Source organism: Pituophis catenifer, unplaced genomic scaffold (genome assembly GCF_029215685.1).
Source record: "Pituophis catenifer annectens isolate HBS135680 unplaced genomic scaffold, rPitCat1.0.hap2 SCAF_1, whole genome shotgun sequence".
In the NCBI taxonomy this organism is placed as follows: domain Eukaryota; kingdom Metazoa; phylum Chordata; class Lepidosauria; order Squamata; family Colubridae; genus Pituophis; species Pituophis catenifer.
The window spans coordinates 90,652,138-90,671,492 of NW_027256881.1; the positions used below are offsets into that span (position 1 = coordinate 90,652,138).

The 19,355-nt window shown below is 38.4% G+C and overlaps 1 protein-coding gene across 2 annotated transcripts in view; it reads left to right on the forward strand.

Annotated features, from left to right (window-relative positions):
• The window catches only part of MED23 (mediator complex subunit 23), a 48,896-nt gene extending 32,137 nt beyond the window's left edge, over positions 1–16,759 (forward strand). For both annotated transcript variants that reach the window (XM_070932709.1, XM_070932711.1), the window contains 12 exons: positions 335–459; positions 2,318–2,523; positions 4,783–4,963; positions 6,594–6,764; positions 7,411–7,627; positions 9,360–9,596; positions 10,948–11,113; positions 11,708–11,780; positions 12,615–12,829; positions 13,076–13,196; positions 14,952–15,083; positions 15,809–16,759. In XM_070932709.1, coding sequence (XP_070788810.1) covers positions 335–459; positions 2,318–2,523; positions 4,783–4,963; positions 6,594–6,764; positions 7,411–7,627; positions 9,360–9,596; positions 10,948–11,113; positions 11,708–11,780; positions 12,615–12,829; positions 13,076–13,196; positions 14,952–15,083; positions 15,809–15,979 — 2,015 coding nt within the window. In that variant the 3' untranslated portion in view covers positions 15,980–16,759. The remainder of the gene's footprint in view (positions 1–334; positions 460–2,317; positions 2,524–4,782; positions 4,964–6,593; positions 6,765–7,410; positions 7,628–9,359; positions 9,597–10,947; positions 11,114–11,707; positions 11,781–12,614; positions 12,830–13,075; positions 13,197–14,951; positions 15,084–15,808) is intronic.
• Positions 16,760–19,355: the final 2,596 nt, after the last annotated feature.

Here is a 19,355-nt window from a genome sequence, read left to right on the forward strand (position 1 = left end):
AATTGTACATGCAGATGTTTTATCTTGATGTGATATCTAGATTCTAAAGTAGGATAATAATTCTGTTTAGAAATTGTATGAAGTGCATTCCCCTTGCAGCGACTTCAGGAATAAGTTGGCTCGACCAGTGTAGTTCTGACTGCAGTAACCATGCAGCAGCATTAGGACTTGGACTATTCACAGATTGAGTAATCATTTAACAAAGCTCAGTAGAAATGAAGAACAGTAACTAAAAGCAACTGAAGGGAGTGCAAACAGAATTGCTATCCATTAATCCAGCTGTGTTTGCTTTAATTTTTTTGAATAGTCAGTTACGTTTATTTTTCTGTTTTAGATTTTTTTACAGGTTCAGATTCCATTCAGGGGACTTGGTGCAAAGATATCCTGCAAACTATCATGAGCTTTACTCCCCATAACTGGGCAACCCATACTTTGAGTTGTTTCCCAGCTCCTCTCCAGGTAATAGTTTAACTTAAATCAATCTTTCTCAATCTTAGAAAGTTTAAGATATGTTCTCTAAAGCAAAATCATGAGTAGACTAGGAGTAGAGAGACTAGACTAGACTAGACTAGACTAGACTAGACTAGAATAGAATAGAATAGAATAGAATAGAATAGAATAGAATAGAATAGAATAGAATAGAATAGAATAGAATAGAATAGAATAGAATAGAATAGAATAGAATAGAATAGAATAGAATCTGGAAGGGACCTTGGAGGAGAACCTCTACTGTCTCAGACAAGTGACTATCCAGTCTCTTCTTAGAAACCTCCAGTGATGGAGCGCCCATGATTTCTGGAGACAAGCTGTTCCACTTGTTAATTGTCCTCACTGTTAGGAAGTTTCTCCTTAATTCCAGGTTGCTTCTCTCTTTGAATAGTTTCCATCCATTGTTTCTTGTCCTGCCCTCTGGTGATTTGGAGAATAATTTGATCCCCTCTTCTTTGTGGCAGCCCCTCAAATACTGGAATACTGTTATCATATCACCCCTAATTCTTCTTTTCTTTATACTAGCCAGACCCAAACCTGCAGCCATTCTTTGTATGGTTTATTCTCCAGGCCTTTGATCATCTTAGTTACTCTTCTCTGAACTTTTTCCAAAGTCTCAACATCTTTTTTGTAGTATGGTGACCAAAATTGATTGCAGTATTCAGGTGTGGAAATCAACTCTCAGATTCCCAGCCAATTCTGAGAATTGAAGTTCACATATTTTAAATTTGCAAAGGTTGAGAAGCATTGGGTTCAATAATCTATGTCATGAAAAATGGTAATGATATTCTTGTGTAAAATTTGCTTCGAGCTAACTATTGTTTCCATTTGTTGTGTTTGTTTTTCTGTTTCTTCCTCCATTTCTACATTAACCTTATATTTTTAGAAATCTGTACAAAAACGCATGCCTTTGTTACAAAATGCACCTTTATAAACCTGCTCTTATTGCCATTAACTTTGAATTCAATTCCAAGGTTTTGTAAGGTTCAATCTCATAATTGAAGGAGACAGTAATATAATCTTAGTTATAAATTTCAATCTTTTAATTGCACTGAATTGCAATATCAATATCATCTTCAGGTGTTCCAGTTCAGTTTATATATATAAATAGCAATAGCACTTAGACTTATACACCGCTTCATAGTGCTTTTACAGTCCTCTCTAAGCAGTTTTACAGAGTCAGCATATTTTCCCCAACAATTTGGGTCCTCATTTTACTCACTTCGGAAGGATAGAAGGCTGAGTCAATCCTTGAGCTGGTAAGATTTGAACTGCTGAACTGCAGCTGAAGTAGTCTGCAGTTTTGCACTCTAACCACTGCGCCACCTCGGCTCTTATACATACATATAAATATACCTCGGCTCGTATATATACATACATACACACACACACATACACACACACACACGCGAGTGGAATATAATCATTAGTGTGTGTGTTTTTGTGTTTGTGTGTACTTGCATGTGTATGTGCTTTAAAACTCTTAATAAGTTAAAACATTTAAAACTAAGAAGAGCTCTACAACAGAAATATACAAAACCCAACACAAAAACACACACACTAACTATTGATTACATTCCACAAGTCAGTATTGACTCTTAGCAATTACCTAAGAGGATGTCAGATTTGTCTATCAAGACGAAAGTTAGAATTAAATTGTCCAAAATGGAATTTGGTAAAATTGTGCCATAGATAGAGAAGAGAGTTGGTCATAATTTAGGACCCTAATAGGAAAATTGAATTATGAAACTGGAGTGACCTCACAAAATGTAATAGATTTTACATTTAAAAAGTTTGTTTTAGTGACTACTAACTTGTTTCATTTCAGGCATTCTTCAAACAGAACAATGTGCCTCAAGAGAGTCGGTTTAACCTTAAAAAAAATGTGGAAGAGGAATACCGAAAGTGGAAATCCATGTCAATTGAAAATGATATCATTACCCATTTTTCTATGCAAGGCTCCCCTCCTCTCTTCCTTTGTCTCCTTTGGAAAATGCTCTTAGAAACTGATCACATTAACCAGATTGGTTATCGGTATGTTTTAAAAGATTTAATTATTGTTTATACCATGGCACCATAAAGCAAAATGGAATCATAATTTGGACGCTGTAAACCTAGAGACCATTTTGTGCCTAGAGGCCATTCATTTGAAATAACACCTATTTTGTTTTCTAATGTTTGCAAAATACTGGATTGCACAGGAACAAGTTTGAGGTGCTTTTTTCTTGTAATGCATTACAAGTAACTGTTGTGACCTAGACCCAAGTAGTTAGCATTAAATACAAACAGTTTGAAAGCAAACAGACTGTATTAGAACAGTTGAGAATTAACTCATTCTCAGTGTAGTCCAAACTAAATTAAAGCAAATTCTTCAAAACACCATTCCTTAGTTTATCACTGACCTTGGGATAATTATGCAAACTGCCAAAGGCTTTTCTTGGCAAAAATTCAGACGCAGAAGACACCGACAAGAAATGAATACAGTGAAACAAGAAGCAAATCTCTCAACGTTGTTTTCCGGCAAAGAGGCCAAGAGTCCTTGCTGGTCTTTTAAGCCTTATGGGAGGGGCCAATCATCTCTTGGCCCTACTCCGGAGTTGCCCTCTCTGCTTTATCTGCTCCTGCCTTCTGGCAGCTCTTCTCATACATTCAGTAGGAACTGGCTCCTCCTGTTCCTCTGCCTCTCTACTGTCAGCCTCTGGAGGCTCCGGAGTCCGCACATCACTCCCTGATGGCCCTGGCCCCATCTCTGCTTCATCCGGGCCTTCCCCAGCCTCCAGGACTGGCCCATGTTCTTCCTCAGCCTCCTCATTGTCCAACTCCACTGCCATCTCCGCAGGCTGCTGGCAGACCACAACACTAACCCTCGACTTACAACCATTCGTTTAGTGACCTCTCAAAGTTACAGTGGCACTGAAAAAAAGTAACTTATTATTTTTCATACTTACTACTGTTGCAGCATTTCCATAGTCGTGATCAAAATTTGGCTGCTTGGCAATTGGCATGTATTTATTTATTTATTTATTTATTACATTCTTTATTAGATTATAGAATAAAATACAAAAATATGAAAGCAAATAATAGTGCACAGTGGTGAGGAAAAGGGGAAAGAAAAGCGAGGAGAGGAGGAAGAAAAGGGGGAAAAAAGCACATATACTAAAATTGGAATTATACAGAGAAGATTAAAATGGCCCCTGAGCAACTGGCATGTATTTAGGACTGTTGCAGTGTGCTGGGGTCATGTGAACACCTTTTGCAAACTGCTGACAAACAAAGTCAATGGGTCAAAGTCAGATTCACATAACAATAGTGTTACTAACTTAAAAACTGCAGTGATTCACTTAGCCACTATGTCAAGAAAGGTCATAAAATGAGGCAAAATTCAACAACTGTCTTGCTTAGAAGACCGAAATTTTGGGCTCAGTTGTAGTTGTACAGCAAAGGTTACCTGTAATCTAATGCATTACATAGGTTGCAGGGCATATTTATTTATTTATTTATTTGATAATATTTATATGCCGCCTTTCTCCCGAAGGACTCGGGGCGGCTCACAGCAATAAAACAAAACAATAAATAATGCTAAAAATCCAATTAAAATCCCCAAATTAAAACTATAGCTCCCAAACAGATCAGAAGATTTGCTGAAAAAGCCATATCTTCAGGTCACTGCGGAAAGAGCGGAGGTCAGGGGCCGTCCAGAGCCCAGTGGGTAACTCGTTCCAGAGGGTCGGTCCGGCCACAGAGAACGCCCTCATCCTGGGCGCCCCCAGCCGACATTGTCTGGCTGATGGCACCCAGAAGAGGGCAGTCCTATGTGAGCGCACTGGGCAGTGAGAGGCCGGTAGGAGGTGGTCCTGCAAGTATGATGAAAGGCACTTTTTTAACCAGTACTGCAGAGCAACACAAAGGTGCTTCTGCCAGCAGCCTTGAAAAAAATCCATTTAAAAGTCAAAGAATCTAGATTCTCCTCTCCATTCTACAATATTGTTTCATGAAATCTGGTTTATTCTTGCATTTTCAAACTGGAGGCCCATGGGCCGGATACGGCCCGCATAGGCCACGCCTACCCCGGTTCCACAAAGGCAAAAAACATCGCGATACGTCATGATACGGCCTGTGATGCAATTGGGTTTGACACCCTGATGTACAATCTTCCAAGCGTGGATCTTGGAAAGCTGCTTGCTTGATAATATAGGGTTTTTGTTTTTTTTGAGGGGTGAGGGAAGAGAAGAGAAGGAAATTGCTTTTCATATTATTTGATTAATGCCGTTGTACTTCTCTCGCCTATTTTAGAGTACTAGAAAGAATTGGAGCTAGAGCCCTGGTTGCTCACGTTAGGACATTTGCAGATTTCCTGGTCTATGAATTTTCTACCTCAGCTGGGGGCCAGCAGCTCAACAAATGTATTGAAATTCTGAATGACATGGTGTGGAAGTACAACATTGTGACATTGGATCGGTTGATACTGTGTTTGGTAAGGAATGCTGAGAGAGAAGTTGCCATTATCTGTTCAAAGATTTATTGGATATCATGAACACATTGTGTTCAATAGCTTTCAAAGACATTGCAAAATTTTGTGAATCCAAAAAAATACTGCCATTGATGTCATTGATTTAAAACGGGAAAGGGGATCTTAATGTCAATCATGGAACAGTAGACATTTGGAGATAAGCTGGTGAGAACCAGTTGGGTCTAAGCCAGTGATGGCTAACCTTTTTGCCATTGCGTGCCAGGAGAGGGGGGCGGCGGGGGAGGTTCGCGCACGCGTGTGCCCACAACCATAATGCTATGCGCCCTGCCCTGCCCTGTTCATGCGTGCGCAACCCCCCTCCCTCCCCCCCCAGCTTCTGGCATGTGATGGCCCAGTGGGCCCGTTTTTCTTTCTTACCTGGCTCCAGACCCTCTCTATGCATCTGGGAAGGGCAAAAACAGCCTTTCCCACTCCCTCAGAGGCCCTCAGGAGGCCTGAAACAACCCATTTCCCAACTCCCGGTGCGACAGAAAGTTACGTTATTTGTTGTACCCAGCCTCTAGAGGCCTCTCTAGGAGTCTCTGGAGGCTGGGGACAGCAAAAAACATCACTTACTGTCCCAACAGGAGTTGGGAAATGGGCCCTTTCAGGCGCCTTCAAGGGAGGCTGTTTTCGCCCTTCCCAGATGCATAGAGAGGATCTGGAGCCAGGTAAGAAAGAAAAACGGGCTTTCCCCACCCACTCCCCAGGCCCTCCGGAGGCAGGAAACAGCCTGTTTCCCTACTTCTGGTGGGCCCAGAAGGCCCGAAAATCAGCTGGCCAGACTAAGCTGGCATGCCCACTGATATGGCTATGCATGCCATCACGGGTCTAAGCAATACAGCGTTGCTGTATAAGCAGGCAATTAAATTTTTGGTAACAGAATCGCAGAGGCTTCTGTAAATCTGGGTTTCTTCACCTCACTTCCTCAACTAGATAGGAGCCTGAGTGGCGTAGGAGACTAATGCCTCCTACTAAGGCAGCATTTAACATCCAGCTGCCTGCAATTACTGCGAGTTCAATTCTCACCAGGCTCAAGGTCGACTCAGCCTTCCATCCTTTCTAAGGTGGGTAAAATGAGGACCCGGTTTGTGGGGGCAATAAGCTGACTTTGTATAAAATATACAAAAGTATGAAGGCTATTGCTTAACGCATTGTAAGCCGCCCTGAGTCTCTGGAGAAGGGCGGCATATAAAAATAAATAAAATAAAATAAAAAAATAAAAATAGATATGAAAGGTGTTGGTGAATGGAAACATATTTTTATACATGATTATGGAAAGATTGAAATTAGTTCAAGTATTCATGTCAGTGGATTATCATGTTCTGTAGAGAAGGCTGTTTGATTCTTTGAATGGTATTGAAAAAATATATTTTTTTCAATTACTATAAAGTGCATTCTTAAGAAACCCTGGTTTTCTTGTTTTCAGCTCAAAAAAATGTGGGAAGTTTCATATTTAACTGGGTTTCTAATTTTTTTTTTTTTTTACTTGAGCTATACTCCAGAGAAATTAGAAATATTCCTGTAGGTATTTTGTAGCGCTGTCTTGCTAGTTCAACTTTGCTTCATTTTTAAATTGTTATCATTATTTAAGGCCATGCGTAGCCATGAAGGCAATGAAGCCCAAGTGTGCTATTTCATTATTCAATTGCTCTTACTGAAACCCAATGACTTCCGAAACAGAGTGAGTGATTTTGTGAAAGAGAACTCCCCCGAGCATTGGCTACAGAATGACTGGCATACGAAGCATATGAGCTATCACAAGGTACTTCTGGTTTGTCATCTTAATTGACCTAAATAGCAGTGCTTCTACAACAAACAAATACACAACTGTGGCAGAAGATCATCTTGAAGTGATAACTAGGATTGATATACCATTTTGTTGTTGTTGAGGGCTATTGATCATGGCTGGCTGGGGAATTCTGAGAGTTGAAGTCCACAGGCTTAAATTTGCCAAGATTGGACACCTCTGATCAAGATGTTTTGAAAACTCAAAAAGCTTAAAGCTTAAAACTTTTTTATTTCATCAAGCTGGCCTGGCCTAAATCTTCTCCCCTTTTAAATATAAATTTTAAATACAAATTTTAATCTGTTTAAATTATGGGGTATTTTAAATTCAGCCAAATTATTTAATTCGTTTTTAATCTATTTTAAATTTTTGTATTTCTGTGTTTTTATCCTCTGGCTGTTCACCGCCCTGAGTCCTTCGGGAGAAGGGCGGTATAGAAATTTAATAAAATAAAATAAATAAATAAATAAAACTCAACTTGTGCCAGATATTTTTCCATTAAAATCTGGATGTAAAGTATTAGAGGGAAATCTTATTCAAATGGGGGAAGAAAATAGAACATCAGTAATGAAAGCTTATTAAACCAAGACAAATTAAACTAATGTAATTTTTTCACCCTCAGAAATACCCTGAAAAGCTGTACTTTGAAGGGTTAGCAGAGCAAGTCAATCCTCCTGTTCAAATCCAGCCACAGTATTTACCAATTTATTTTGGGAACGTTTGCCTCCGCTTCCTGCCAGTGTTTGACATTGTGATTCACAGATTCCTGGAACTTCTACCAGTATCCAAATCCTTGGAGACTCTTCTAGATCACTTAGGAGGCTTGTACAAATTTCATGGTGAGTTCCAACAGAAGTTGTTTCATTGCTCTAATATTACTGGATTGATAATAAATATTTATTGATTGATAATAAACGTTCTCTGTAATTAAATTTTCTATTTATTTCATGATGTATCCGAGTCTTATATCAACTGTGTTGATTGTGCTTGCATTAAAAATGTGGTAGAGAAGTAATTGCATTGTCAGACTTGCTCCTGGAAAATTATTTCTAAGAAAGAATAGACACTGCAGACAGACAAGCTTGTAAAGAGTAATTGGGTCTGGCTATATTAAGCAGCGGCAAATGTAGCAGGTCTGAAAAGTAGGCCCTCATTAAAAAATACTCACGCATGTGAGTGCATGGGTTGAGTAGATGGATTCAGGGAGAGCTATCCTTTCTATTCAAGAAAAAGAGAAGCACTTGACTTCGGTTAAACACAGTACAAGCATCAAATCTCTTAAAGTTGCAGGAAACAGGTGATTATCTTTCAATAATATGTTTAAAGAGATAAATGTGTCACTGCATTGTGAACATATTCTAATCGTAATAGCATGAACATACCTGTCCCCTCTCTTCCCTCTTTCTGATAACCTTTTTTTTTAAATGTTAATTCTCCATGGTTTAAAACATTCAGATTATGTGATCCAACAGCTTGAATTTTAGATCCATGCAAATTGGATTAAGTTGACAGAATTTATTATGCAAAATATAAATGTTAAATGAATTTGTTATCCTTTAAGTTACAAGAATTTTATCAAAGACCGAGTAAAAGATGCATGGAAAACAAATTAAATTGTCAATTTTGTTAAGTCCTAAGAGCTAGAGCTTTCATGTGGTACACTTCTAACAGTATATACATAGGTCAGAAGAAAGCAAATATATCATCTTAGTGGTTACTACAAAGTGACTATATGGAGCCTTGGATTGATTCTGCTCAGCATTAAGGAGTGTTTAAAATTGGAAATTATTTTACCAATAACAAGTCTTTTCATCTCAGAATTCAGAATTTATTAGAATTTTATGACTGAGTGATTTTTGTGTCACGCAAATCAGTCACCAAAGTTTTTAGTCCTATTAGAGAATCAAGTCCCTGCAACATCTCCAAACAATTTGCTTTGATTTGTGTGACTTCAATCTTCTAATTATTTGTAAATCACAAGAAAGAATTTTTGTAATCAATAGAGGAGAATATTTGTAGCTCGGGGTTGAAATGAGAGGTCCTTGGTGCTCTCAGAGCTTGCTTGTTTACTTGCAGACGTTTTATTACCTTAACTAGGTAACATCATCAGTGCTAGTCTAGCATTGGTGTTAGAATTTTGTAAGCAACTCCACAAAACTTTTTCTGTGTTACTTTCATTGCTATTTTTGTTTGTGGGTGAAAAATAAATTTAAATTTCAGCTGGTCTTTTCCTCATGACGGGAGCATGTCTCGGCTGTACGTGTACAAAGATGATAATAAAGGAATGTATATGAAGCTCAAACAATTGCTAAATAAGATTCCTGTGTCTGGGAATGGCACTTCAATGTCCTTACTTCTTCTATAACTGGCAAACTATAATAAATTATGCAAATCTGAAAAAAAGGCAAAAAAAAAAAAAGAATAGCATGTGAAGAATATCAGTGTGTATAATTTGAACCAAGCACAGATCATATTCTTGGTATATACATATAGTTTATGATAGTCCCAATTGTAAAAAGTGCAAATGCAATTGTATAGGAGTTTGTTTGTTTGTTTGTTTGTTTTTGGCAGATCGGCCAGTAACTTACCTCTACAACACCCTTCACTACTATGAGGGACATCTCCGAGAGCGAACCAACCTCAAACGGAAGCTTGTCCATGCCATCATTGGTTCCCTAAAAGACAACCGGCCATTAGGGTGGTGTTTAAGTGATACTTACCTTAAATGCGCTATGAATCCACGAGAAGATAACCCATGGGTCCCCGATGATATGTATTACTGCAAACTAATTGGGAGGCTGGTGGATAATATCCTTTCTAAAATAATGAATGTATATAAAATATCAGAATACAAAACGTTTGTTATTCTCATTAAACTAGCTGTGCTGTTATTTCTGTATCATTCGGTTATTAATAGTTCTCTGTCAGTAGCATTCAGATTATCACTGCAATATGAAAACAACATACAGTATGTGCAATTTCAATTTTGCTCAGTGTTTACTAGGAAATCACTCCCACTAAAGATGGCTTCCTAATACATTGGCTTATTTTAGTAGGTAAGCTAAATTTAAAAAACAAGAGCAAAGCATTATTTATCTTTTAACTACTGTAGTTTACTTTTAAATTTTGGAACTGGGGAAGAATGTAACAGCATATTGCTGTGATGGCGAACCTATGGCACACGTGCCACAAGTGGCACGCAGAGCCATATCGGTGGGCACACGAGCATTGCCCTACCTCAGCTCCAACATGTGCGTCTGATTTTCGGGCCTTCCAGGCCCATCGGAACTTGGCAAATGGACTGTTTCCGGCCGCTGGGGGGTGGGGAAGGCCCTCCTCAGCCTCCTAGAAAGCCTCTGAAGCCCGGGGAGGGAAGAAAATGGGACTTCCGGTCCCACCGGAAGTTGGCAAACAGGCTGTTTCCAGCCTCCGGGGGAGGAGGCTGTTTTCGCCCTCCCCAGAGTCCAAGAAAGTCTCTGGAGCCTGGGGAGGGCAAAAAATAGGCCTACTGGGCCCACCGTGCCATCACGTGCCAAAAGTGGGGGGAGCGTGGGGGGGCAATTTGAATTATGGGTATAGGCACACTTGCATATGATCCCCGCAATCCCTCCACTTTTGGCACATGACAGCAAAAAAGTTACCCATCACTGGCATATTGTGTTCTTTGGTAGGAACTACTAATATGCTTATGTATGCACACAATTATTAAAGCTGGTCAGAGCAGTTGAAAGATGGTTTGGAAATGTGAATGAACCTGCCTTCTTCAAGCAATAGAGCAGCCTTTAGAAAGCTTGTGGCTGCTTGAAAGGTTCTCCCCAATTGTGTGTGTGTGTATGTGCACACGCACAGCCTTTTTACTTTGCTGACTGAAGAGTTGTCTCGACATGCCACAATTTTCATACTTCAAGGAGGAGTATGAAACAGGACTTTGTAAAGCCCCTCCTGTTGAGTACTTGGCACCACCCTGTGACAGAGAGCTGAGTGATACTTCCGTGAGCCAATATAAGACTTCAGCTGAGCCGACTAACAGCTGATTGGTCCATCCTTCCTCCCCACCAGGGGATGATCCTGCCAGGAAGCAGCTGTTGGGTTTATGGCATCATGTTTCAATGCTTGTTTCCTATAAAATACAGTAGTTTATTAACTTAACTGCAATCACCGATGGCTGGTAAATCCTCCAGTCCATTCCCAAACTGTGATTGGCGGTTCAATGAATTTCCTAATCCAGCTGCCCATGCCCTCCATGTGACCTGTGTGGAACTCATGGCCTTGGCTGTTCCAGGGAAGGATGTAGGCAATGACCTTCTGAATGTTGTTTTGAAAAGGTATGTAGAACTTTTTTATATATATGGAAATGATCGCAGTATTATACAGCAAGAACATAAATTGTTATCAGTTTAATATGATCAAAAGAAGAAAAGTTATTGAAATTTATTTAGTTGATTTGGTTCTAAAAAGTACAGGTGTTCCTCGACTTACAACTATTTGTTTCATTCAAAATTACAACAGCACTGGGGGGGAAAAGTGGCTTATGACCATTTTTCACACTTACGACCATTGCAGCATCCCCATACTCATGCATTCAGAATCTGGATGTTTGACAATTAATTTGTATTGATGACAGTTGCAGTGACCTGGGGCCATCTGATCCATCTTTTACAACCTTCGGACAAGCAAAAGTCAATGGGGAAGCCATATTCACTTTACAACCGTGTTACTAACTAAACAACAGCAGCAGTTCGCTTAACAACTGTGGCAAGAAAGGTCATAAAAGGGGGGAAATCTGTCTCACTTAGCAACAAAAATTTTGCACTCAATCATGGTCGTAAGTCGAGGACTACCTGTATACATAGCTTTACTGTCCCTGTGCCAAAATCCAGAGTACCAAAACAGTGATTTTCCTCTTATTTTCCTAACAGTCAGCCTCTGGTGCCCAGAGAAAATATCACTGCCTGGATGAATGCAATTGGGTTGGTTATCACCGCCTTGCCTGTAAGTTACCTGAGGTTTAAAATTCCAGTTAAAAGAAGAGAAAGGCAACCTAAGATTAGGTGCAAAAGTTCCAATTCCTATACATGAGAAATAATTACAAATTGGAACATGTTGGGGTTATTTACATGGGTTTTTTTTTTTTGTTTACTTTTAATTGAAAGTTTGTAGAACCTTTTGAATGTGAAGAATTAAAGTCATTTTCTAGAGATTAGAAACACAGCCTTTTCAAGGACATACTTTTTGTGTCAAAGGTAGATTACACGACTTCATTGTCCTCATTGAGAGAAATAAATTCTCCCTCACCCCCCTTTTGAATTACGAATACATAAGGATTGCATATTTGGGTCCTCGCAGCAGATACAAAGTAAGGATAGGATAAAGAAAAGGCAAACATTTCTGTCATATATTATGAGGTATGTGTGGTGACGTGCACTCATTCTATTAACAATTGTTAAGCATTAGACTGTATTTGAAGTACACAGGACGCTTTCAGTCTTGTAAAGGACAGCATTCTAAGAACTGTTGTTTGAAGATGTAATATAATTCTACCTGGCTGTACTATTTTCTACATCTGTACTTGATACCCACCTGGTTCTTCCCACAGGATTCCACCCCTTTCTCTTGGTTTCTGAATCTTTGCATTGCTAGAAAATTGTAATATTGAGAGCTAGAAGGGGCTGACAGCAAGGCTCCACATAGTATGTGGGAATGATGTCTCCCATGTCATGGTAGCTTGTCTCCCATATCTTGTGATTGAGGTTTCTATTTTAGGTTATACACATGCTAGCTGAAAGCTCTCTAATCTTTGTTGTGGGGCTGGTTTTGTTTTCCAAGGAGCCCTACTGGATTGTCCTCCATGAACGGATTGTGAGTGTTATCAACAGTCCTAGTTTGACTTCAGAGACTGAATGGGTTGGGTATCCATTCCAGCTGTTTGACTTCACGGCTTGTCACCAGTCTTATTCCGAGATGTGCTGTAGCTACACATTAGCCTTGGCACATGCAGTGTGGCACCATTCAAGCATTGGCCAGCTTTCCCTCATTCCAAAGTAGGTATTAGTGGGTGATGTCTGCAACTGATGAATATCATCTTCAGTAGTTTGCATGTGCTGTAGATAGATCACATATTCATATCAAGCTCCTATTAAACACCACTTATAGTCATTTAATTATTGCTATCGGTAATAATTGAGTCTTGATAGAATTTAAGAGTTTTCAAAATATATAATCTTAGCTATTTTCAGTTACTTTCATTTTTGAGGATTTAATTTATTATACCTTATGAAATACTACAGGTTTCTCACTGAAGTGTTGATTCCAATAGTTAAGACTGAATTCCAGCTCCTTTATGTCTATCATCTTGTTGGGCCATTTCTACAGCGGTTCCAGCAAGAAAGGACAAGATGCATGCTAGAGGTAGGTTGCCACACACACACACATAATGTACATACACAAATAGCTGCAATGTTTAGATTTTGCAAAAGAATGGGTCAGAAATTTTCTGAATTGGGCAAAAGTCCCTTTTCTGAAGGGAGGTTTTGGGCAAACGTACGAGATCGTTTTTATAAACTTCTAAGTAGGTTTGACTTAGTGAAGAAGTATTTGTATTCTTTCACTAGCATTTCTGCACAGTTTTTTTCTGGTGGACATCAGCTGCTTCTTTAATAAAATTAAACACTCTGATTTCTTAACATATTTCTACTATGAAATTAAGAGCAGTCCATATTACTTAAGTAAACTTAGGATATCTTACCTTTCTTTTTGCTATCATGTATTGCTGATTTTGTCACTTTGTGCAAGTGATCTACCCATTTCTCCCAGGAATTGGCAGAGAAGCCTTAAGGCAGTTTGCATCGAAAATAAAATAAAAGCAAAAACAGGACCTTTGATTTCAGCATTCAGTATTGCGTTTTTTCAAACATAACAAAAAAAGTTTTAAAAATAAATTTTCAAAGACATTCTGGGCGTCAAAAAATTCATTACACTTCAGCATAGATAGCTAAACATAGCTGATTTCATAGCTCTCTCTGAAAGCAGGGAGGAATTTTTGTGTGGGTTTTTACCTCAGCATTCAATAGCTAGCCAGCTGAGAATGCACAAAATGCTTGCTTACTTGTTTTTTACCATGTTCATAATAAAGCATTTTCACCTAAATATTCTTTATGGATATGCTTTGCTATAAAGAGATTTCATTTCCAAGACCAAAAACGTACATGTTAGTTTTGCTACAGCTACTTTTTTTAATCATCCAACCATTTTGATAATATCTTTCTAATATAGAACGTTGATCTTTTATGGAATTATTACATCAGTACAATTGATAACTTATTTCTGAACAACCATTGTGCCATCTCTTCCTTTAAAGCTCCATGGGTTTACAGTAGTATGGTCTTTGTTGTTGTTGTTAGTTGCGAAGTCGTGTTCGACTCATTGCGACCCCATGGACCATGTTCCTTCAGGCCTTCCTGTCCTCTACCATCCTCTGGAGTCCATTTAAGCTCATGCCTACTGCTTCAGTGACTCCATCCAGCCACCTCGTTCTCTGTCGTCCCCTTCTTCTTTGCCCTCAATCTTTCCCAGCATTAGGCTCTTCTCCAGTGAGTCCTTCCTTCTCATTAGGTGGCCAAAGTATTTGAGTATGGTCTTACAGCTAATATTATGATTATGTGACAAAATATGGTTTGTAATCTTAATCCACAAATATTATTTAACAGTAGTTATGCAATACACCTTACCCAAAACATTTAGTTATGTATGCAGTCTTATGAAAATCCATCTTATAGCTGATATTTAACATATTAATAATATTAATTATTATTACTAATAATAATATTAATATGTTATATATTAATATAAATATTAATAATATTTTTGCCTATAGAAGTCATTATATTTTTCCTCTTCATTGATTACTTTATTATCATATTTTTCCTTTTACTCCCTTACTTGGGATATAAATACTAAATGTTTTATTATTTTTATTATTGTCAATTTCTTAGTCGGTTTTACAGAAAGAAATGAAAAACTTAGAAAATAATATAATCATAATATTTAATGTTAACTTTATAATATGAATGTTGGAATTTAAAAATAAATCAAATTTGAACTGGTGCAACATGGAAAAAAATATTACGTGTTTTCAGCACAGCTTGTGTTTGTATCTGGCAATAGATTGGAGTAGCTTTTTATGAAATGCTTCTGGAAGTGGATCAATGCAACATGCATCTCAGCTACATGGATCCCATCTGTGATTTTCTATACCATGTGAAGTATATGTTTACTGGAGACAGTGTGAAGGACCAAGTAAGTGAATTTATGATAAGAAATAGCACTTTGGAGTAGAATTGAAGTTCAATTCACTTTCCCATCTGAGGTCAACAAATGAAAATTCCACAGGAGAAGGCCTGCCCTGTGAATAAGAAGAAATCAACTATAGATTTTTCTTCTCTTCAGGTTTTATATAGAAAAAAATATTAGACACTTTGAATCAAGTGTGAAGCTTTTAACACTTTTTAATGTAATTTTCTTTGTTAGGTTTTTGGTTGCTGTTTTTTTTAATATCCTGCACTTTTAATGTCAGCAGGCCACTTTAATTAGAATTAGTATTAATGGCTTTTGGAAGACTTCCTGCTATCATTTTCACTATATTGCCATTTAAACTGTTTCAGACTAGAAACCAGCTTAAATTGGAAATGAGATAGGACTGCTAGCTGTTTGAGAACTGAGGTCAGAAATAAATGTCTTAGGGAATAAATGCCCGATGGCGGTTTTGGAAGTGGGGTGGATGTTTGCATTTTATAATTTGTTAGACATTCTTAACCTTTGTTTCTCTGCCCTCATTTTAAATATAGAATTGTAGCCCTTGGATTTTATATTTGGCTATTATTGCCATCCTGATGCCTTAGAGATCTAATAAATACCTAAAACCCTGAGCCTTCAAGGACAAGCAGGATAAAAACCAAGCAAATGCTAATAAACTGCATAATTTATAGTGACATTTCTTTCACCTTTTTTTCTTTTTATTAAAGGTTGAGAAAATCATTTGCAATTTAAGGCCAGCTTTGAAACTTCGTCTGCGTTTCATACACATTAGCAAAATGGAGGCAGCTTCTGTTCCTCAACAGTCAATCAGCAACATTTCTCCAGCACCTCAGCCCAGTCAGGTCCCAGTAAATGTTGCTTTGCCAGTGTCACAATAGAATAAAAGATGGAGCTTTGGGACTTTTAATTTTACCCAGGATGAAACACCACTCAGTAATGCCTGCAGAATAATTCCCATTATATTATTCCTGATCATATATTTGCTGCTTTTTTCCTGCTCAGAAGAACTCTAAACAAAGGAAACTCTTAAGGATTATGGAAAGAGCAAATTGTTTCAGTAACAGTTCTACCCATTTTTGCTTATTTTTCTTAATCAGCGTTTAATTATTTTTATCACCAGTAAATCATTTAAATATTTTTAATCATATTTAAAAAATAGGACATTGGTTTTACAGCTACTTTTGAAAAAAGTCATGACACTCAAAAAAAAAAAAAAGCTGTAATTCTCAATTTAATTTGAAAGGGAACGTAATCAACCAAAAATGAAGAATTATGAAATGAGTTTGCGATTGTTGGCTATGCGTTCACCAGCAATGCTACAGAAAGTAAGATAATAAAAATATTAACTCAAACTGTAAGTAATGTATTCAGTTCATTCAGCAGGCTACTGACTTATGAATTGTAATTATGTTTAAAATCTGTATATTTCTGCAAGTTGTGGGTACTTACTTAAATTTCCAGTGTTTGTATTTAGTAAACTTTATTTTGGCTTTGTATTTATATTTTTGGTTGAATTTTCTACTTTACTGAAGTCCTAATATAGGGGTGCATTTTATAAGGAAAGTTATGATTTGACAGCTGTTATTTGTAAAATATTGCTGATGTTGGATAGAATTTGGGGAAAAAAGGATTTAATAAATACATTTTGCAACTGATAAGTATTTTCATTAGAATTATTTAATATCAGCGCTGCTTGCTTCAGTTTCCCAAATGCTGCAGAATTGCATTTCCCCAAACTAGTAACTGGAATACACAAATTCAGAAGGTTATATTTTTTTTCTAAAATCTCATCTTCCAATGGAACATAAGGGAAGAATATTTTTTCTCCACAGCACATTGACATTTATCTAAATGTATGTAATAGGAAAATCCCTCTAAGTTTATACTGTATTTCATGCTACATTTTTAGAGTAAATGCTAAACAGTTGACCTCAAACACCATCTGTAGTACACTGGAGAATAACAAGTTTAATTATCCACTTATTTAGCTGTATTAAAAATGAATTGATTTAGTCCCTGTATCAGGGGACACAGCAACAGCCAATGTAGACCTTCGGTGTGAGGCTCCAAAACATGTCTATTGCTACAGCAGAACTGGTTGTGGTGTTTACTTCCTTTAGTTCTTTGCTACAAGCTGGGTTGCTCTCCATTACATATCCAGAGCTTATAGTAACCCTTGTGAAAACAAAGGCTAACTTCATTCTGATTCTAACAGGGCTATTCAAACAGCATTCAGAATGGGTGAAAGTACACCAGACATATTCAATTTGGATTCCTGCACTGAGAGGGATTGAAATTGGTGGCCAAAATAGCTCCTTCCAACTTGTGATTCTGAGACATGAAATTTTGGGGTCACAAGGAATGTGGCTTCACCACTAATAGACGGGCTAAATTAGCATCCCATTTTATTCTCTTCAAGAAAAGTTTCTGAACTTTTCTCTCAGTTATCCTCATTTATTCTTGTGTTTTGTTCCTTTGGACTGAAACTCTCCTGTCACTAAGACTTTCCGTGATGCTTACAAAAATAAATATTTAAGTACACATATACTGTAGGTAAAATAATGCATACGTCACATTAAAAAGTAATCATTCTATTTGTTTTACAAAGTCCCTCTGCAATGTAGAGGCCCTTTCTCAAAGTCATTCCTCCAGGAACATGGGTGCCCATAGCTGGAGTCTGCAGAGGGTCCAAGCCATCAACATCAAAGCGAAACTGAATTGGACTCTCCTTCCTGAAGATGGAAACAGGGGCTTTTATTTAAAAGCTGTGGTTTCTTTGAAGAACTTTAAAATGCTAAAATGGCAATTTTCTTCCTTTACACAACCCAGCACTAGACGTTTTGTGGGTGATTTTTCGTATTTGTCGGAATTCCTGCTTGTAATCTGTCTGTTTTTCCTCGTTTAAAAACTTACCGTGTTCCCTGAAAATGAGACCCTGTCTTATATTTTTTTGAACCCCGAAATAAGCACTTGGCCTTATTTTCGGGGAGGTCTTATTATTTTGGGGCACATGGAGGAAGACTCCTCTTGCCATCTTACCTGATTTTCAGCTCTGTCTCCCTAACCCTAACCAGAGGAAATGGGGGGGGACCGGCTGCGCATGCGTTTAAATATTTTTGGGGAGGGCTTATTTTCGGGGGGGAGGCTTATTTTAGCGCATGTGCTCATTGGGCTTATTATCAGGGGATGTCTTATTATCGGGGAAACAGGGTAGCATGCACTTACTTGGCCCAGCCACATGCAAACGTTTCTGCCATCGTTTTCCCAATTCCAAGTGTATCTGCCTCTGACACAAAACAGCATTTGATTCCATGTGAAGTAACAAGGTTAGTAAAAAAAAAAAAGTTAAATACCGGATGCATGAATGACTTTTTTCCACCTTCATTTCAAACTAGCGTTGATTATTACTAGGGTTCCTGGTCCTCTGGTTCAGAAGGGTGAATTCTGCCCTCAGCATGTTCTGCCTTTCACACATTCTCCAGAACAGTTCCTGTATCAATAAAGAGAATATTTTCAGCTCAGGGCTAAAATGAGGGAATCCAGGGTGCTCTCCGAGCTTGGTTATTTCCATGCAGACCAGGGGTGGGTTCTAAAATTTTTTACTACCGGTTCTGTGGGCGTGGCTTATTTTGTGGTTTGATGGTCATGTGACAAATCTTTAGGATTTAGCAGAGGTATTGGTCTACCAGGCTTTTAACTGCTTGCAGAGCTGTACCAGTCTACCCATTTGTTCTTGGAGCATTCCAGTCTACCCATTTGTTTTTGGAGGCACCGATCTACTCATTTGTTTTTGGAGGCACTGGTCTACCCATTTGTTTTCCGAGCGCACTGGTCTACCACCACACTGCCTTTTAACACTGATCAGCTGTAGGGTGGCCCTTTGAAGCCCCGCGGCAAGAGTTTAAACAGCTTTTTTCCTTCTAGCTGATCAGCTGGGACTCAGGAGGCAGCGAATAGATTGGGGGCAGGGCCAAATAAAAGGTAAGAATAACGTGGTGGGGGGCTGAAGGACCCAGCTCCCGAACAAAGAGAACAGGTTTGGTGACGTCATATCGTCACCGCTACCGGCTTGGCCGAACCGGGAGGAACCCACCACTGTTGCAGACGACCCCAACTGATAATGCACTGGTGAAGTTACCTAATTTGGATAATGAAACGTCTGAAAGAAAACCAGCTCAGGGAGCACTAAGGACCCCTCAGCTCCTGTATTCTCTCTGTTGCTGTTATAGGTTGTTATAACAGTATCCTGCAATC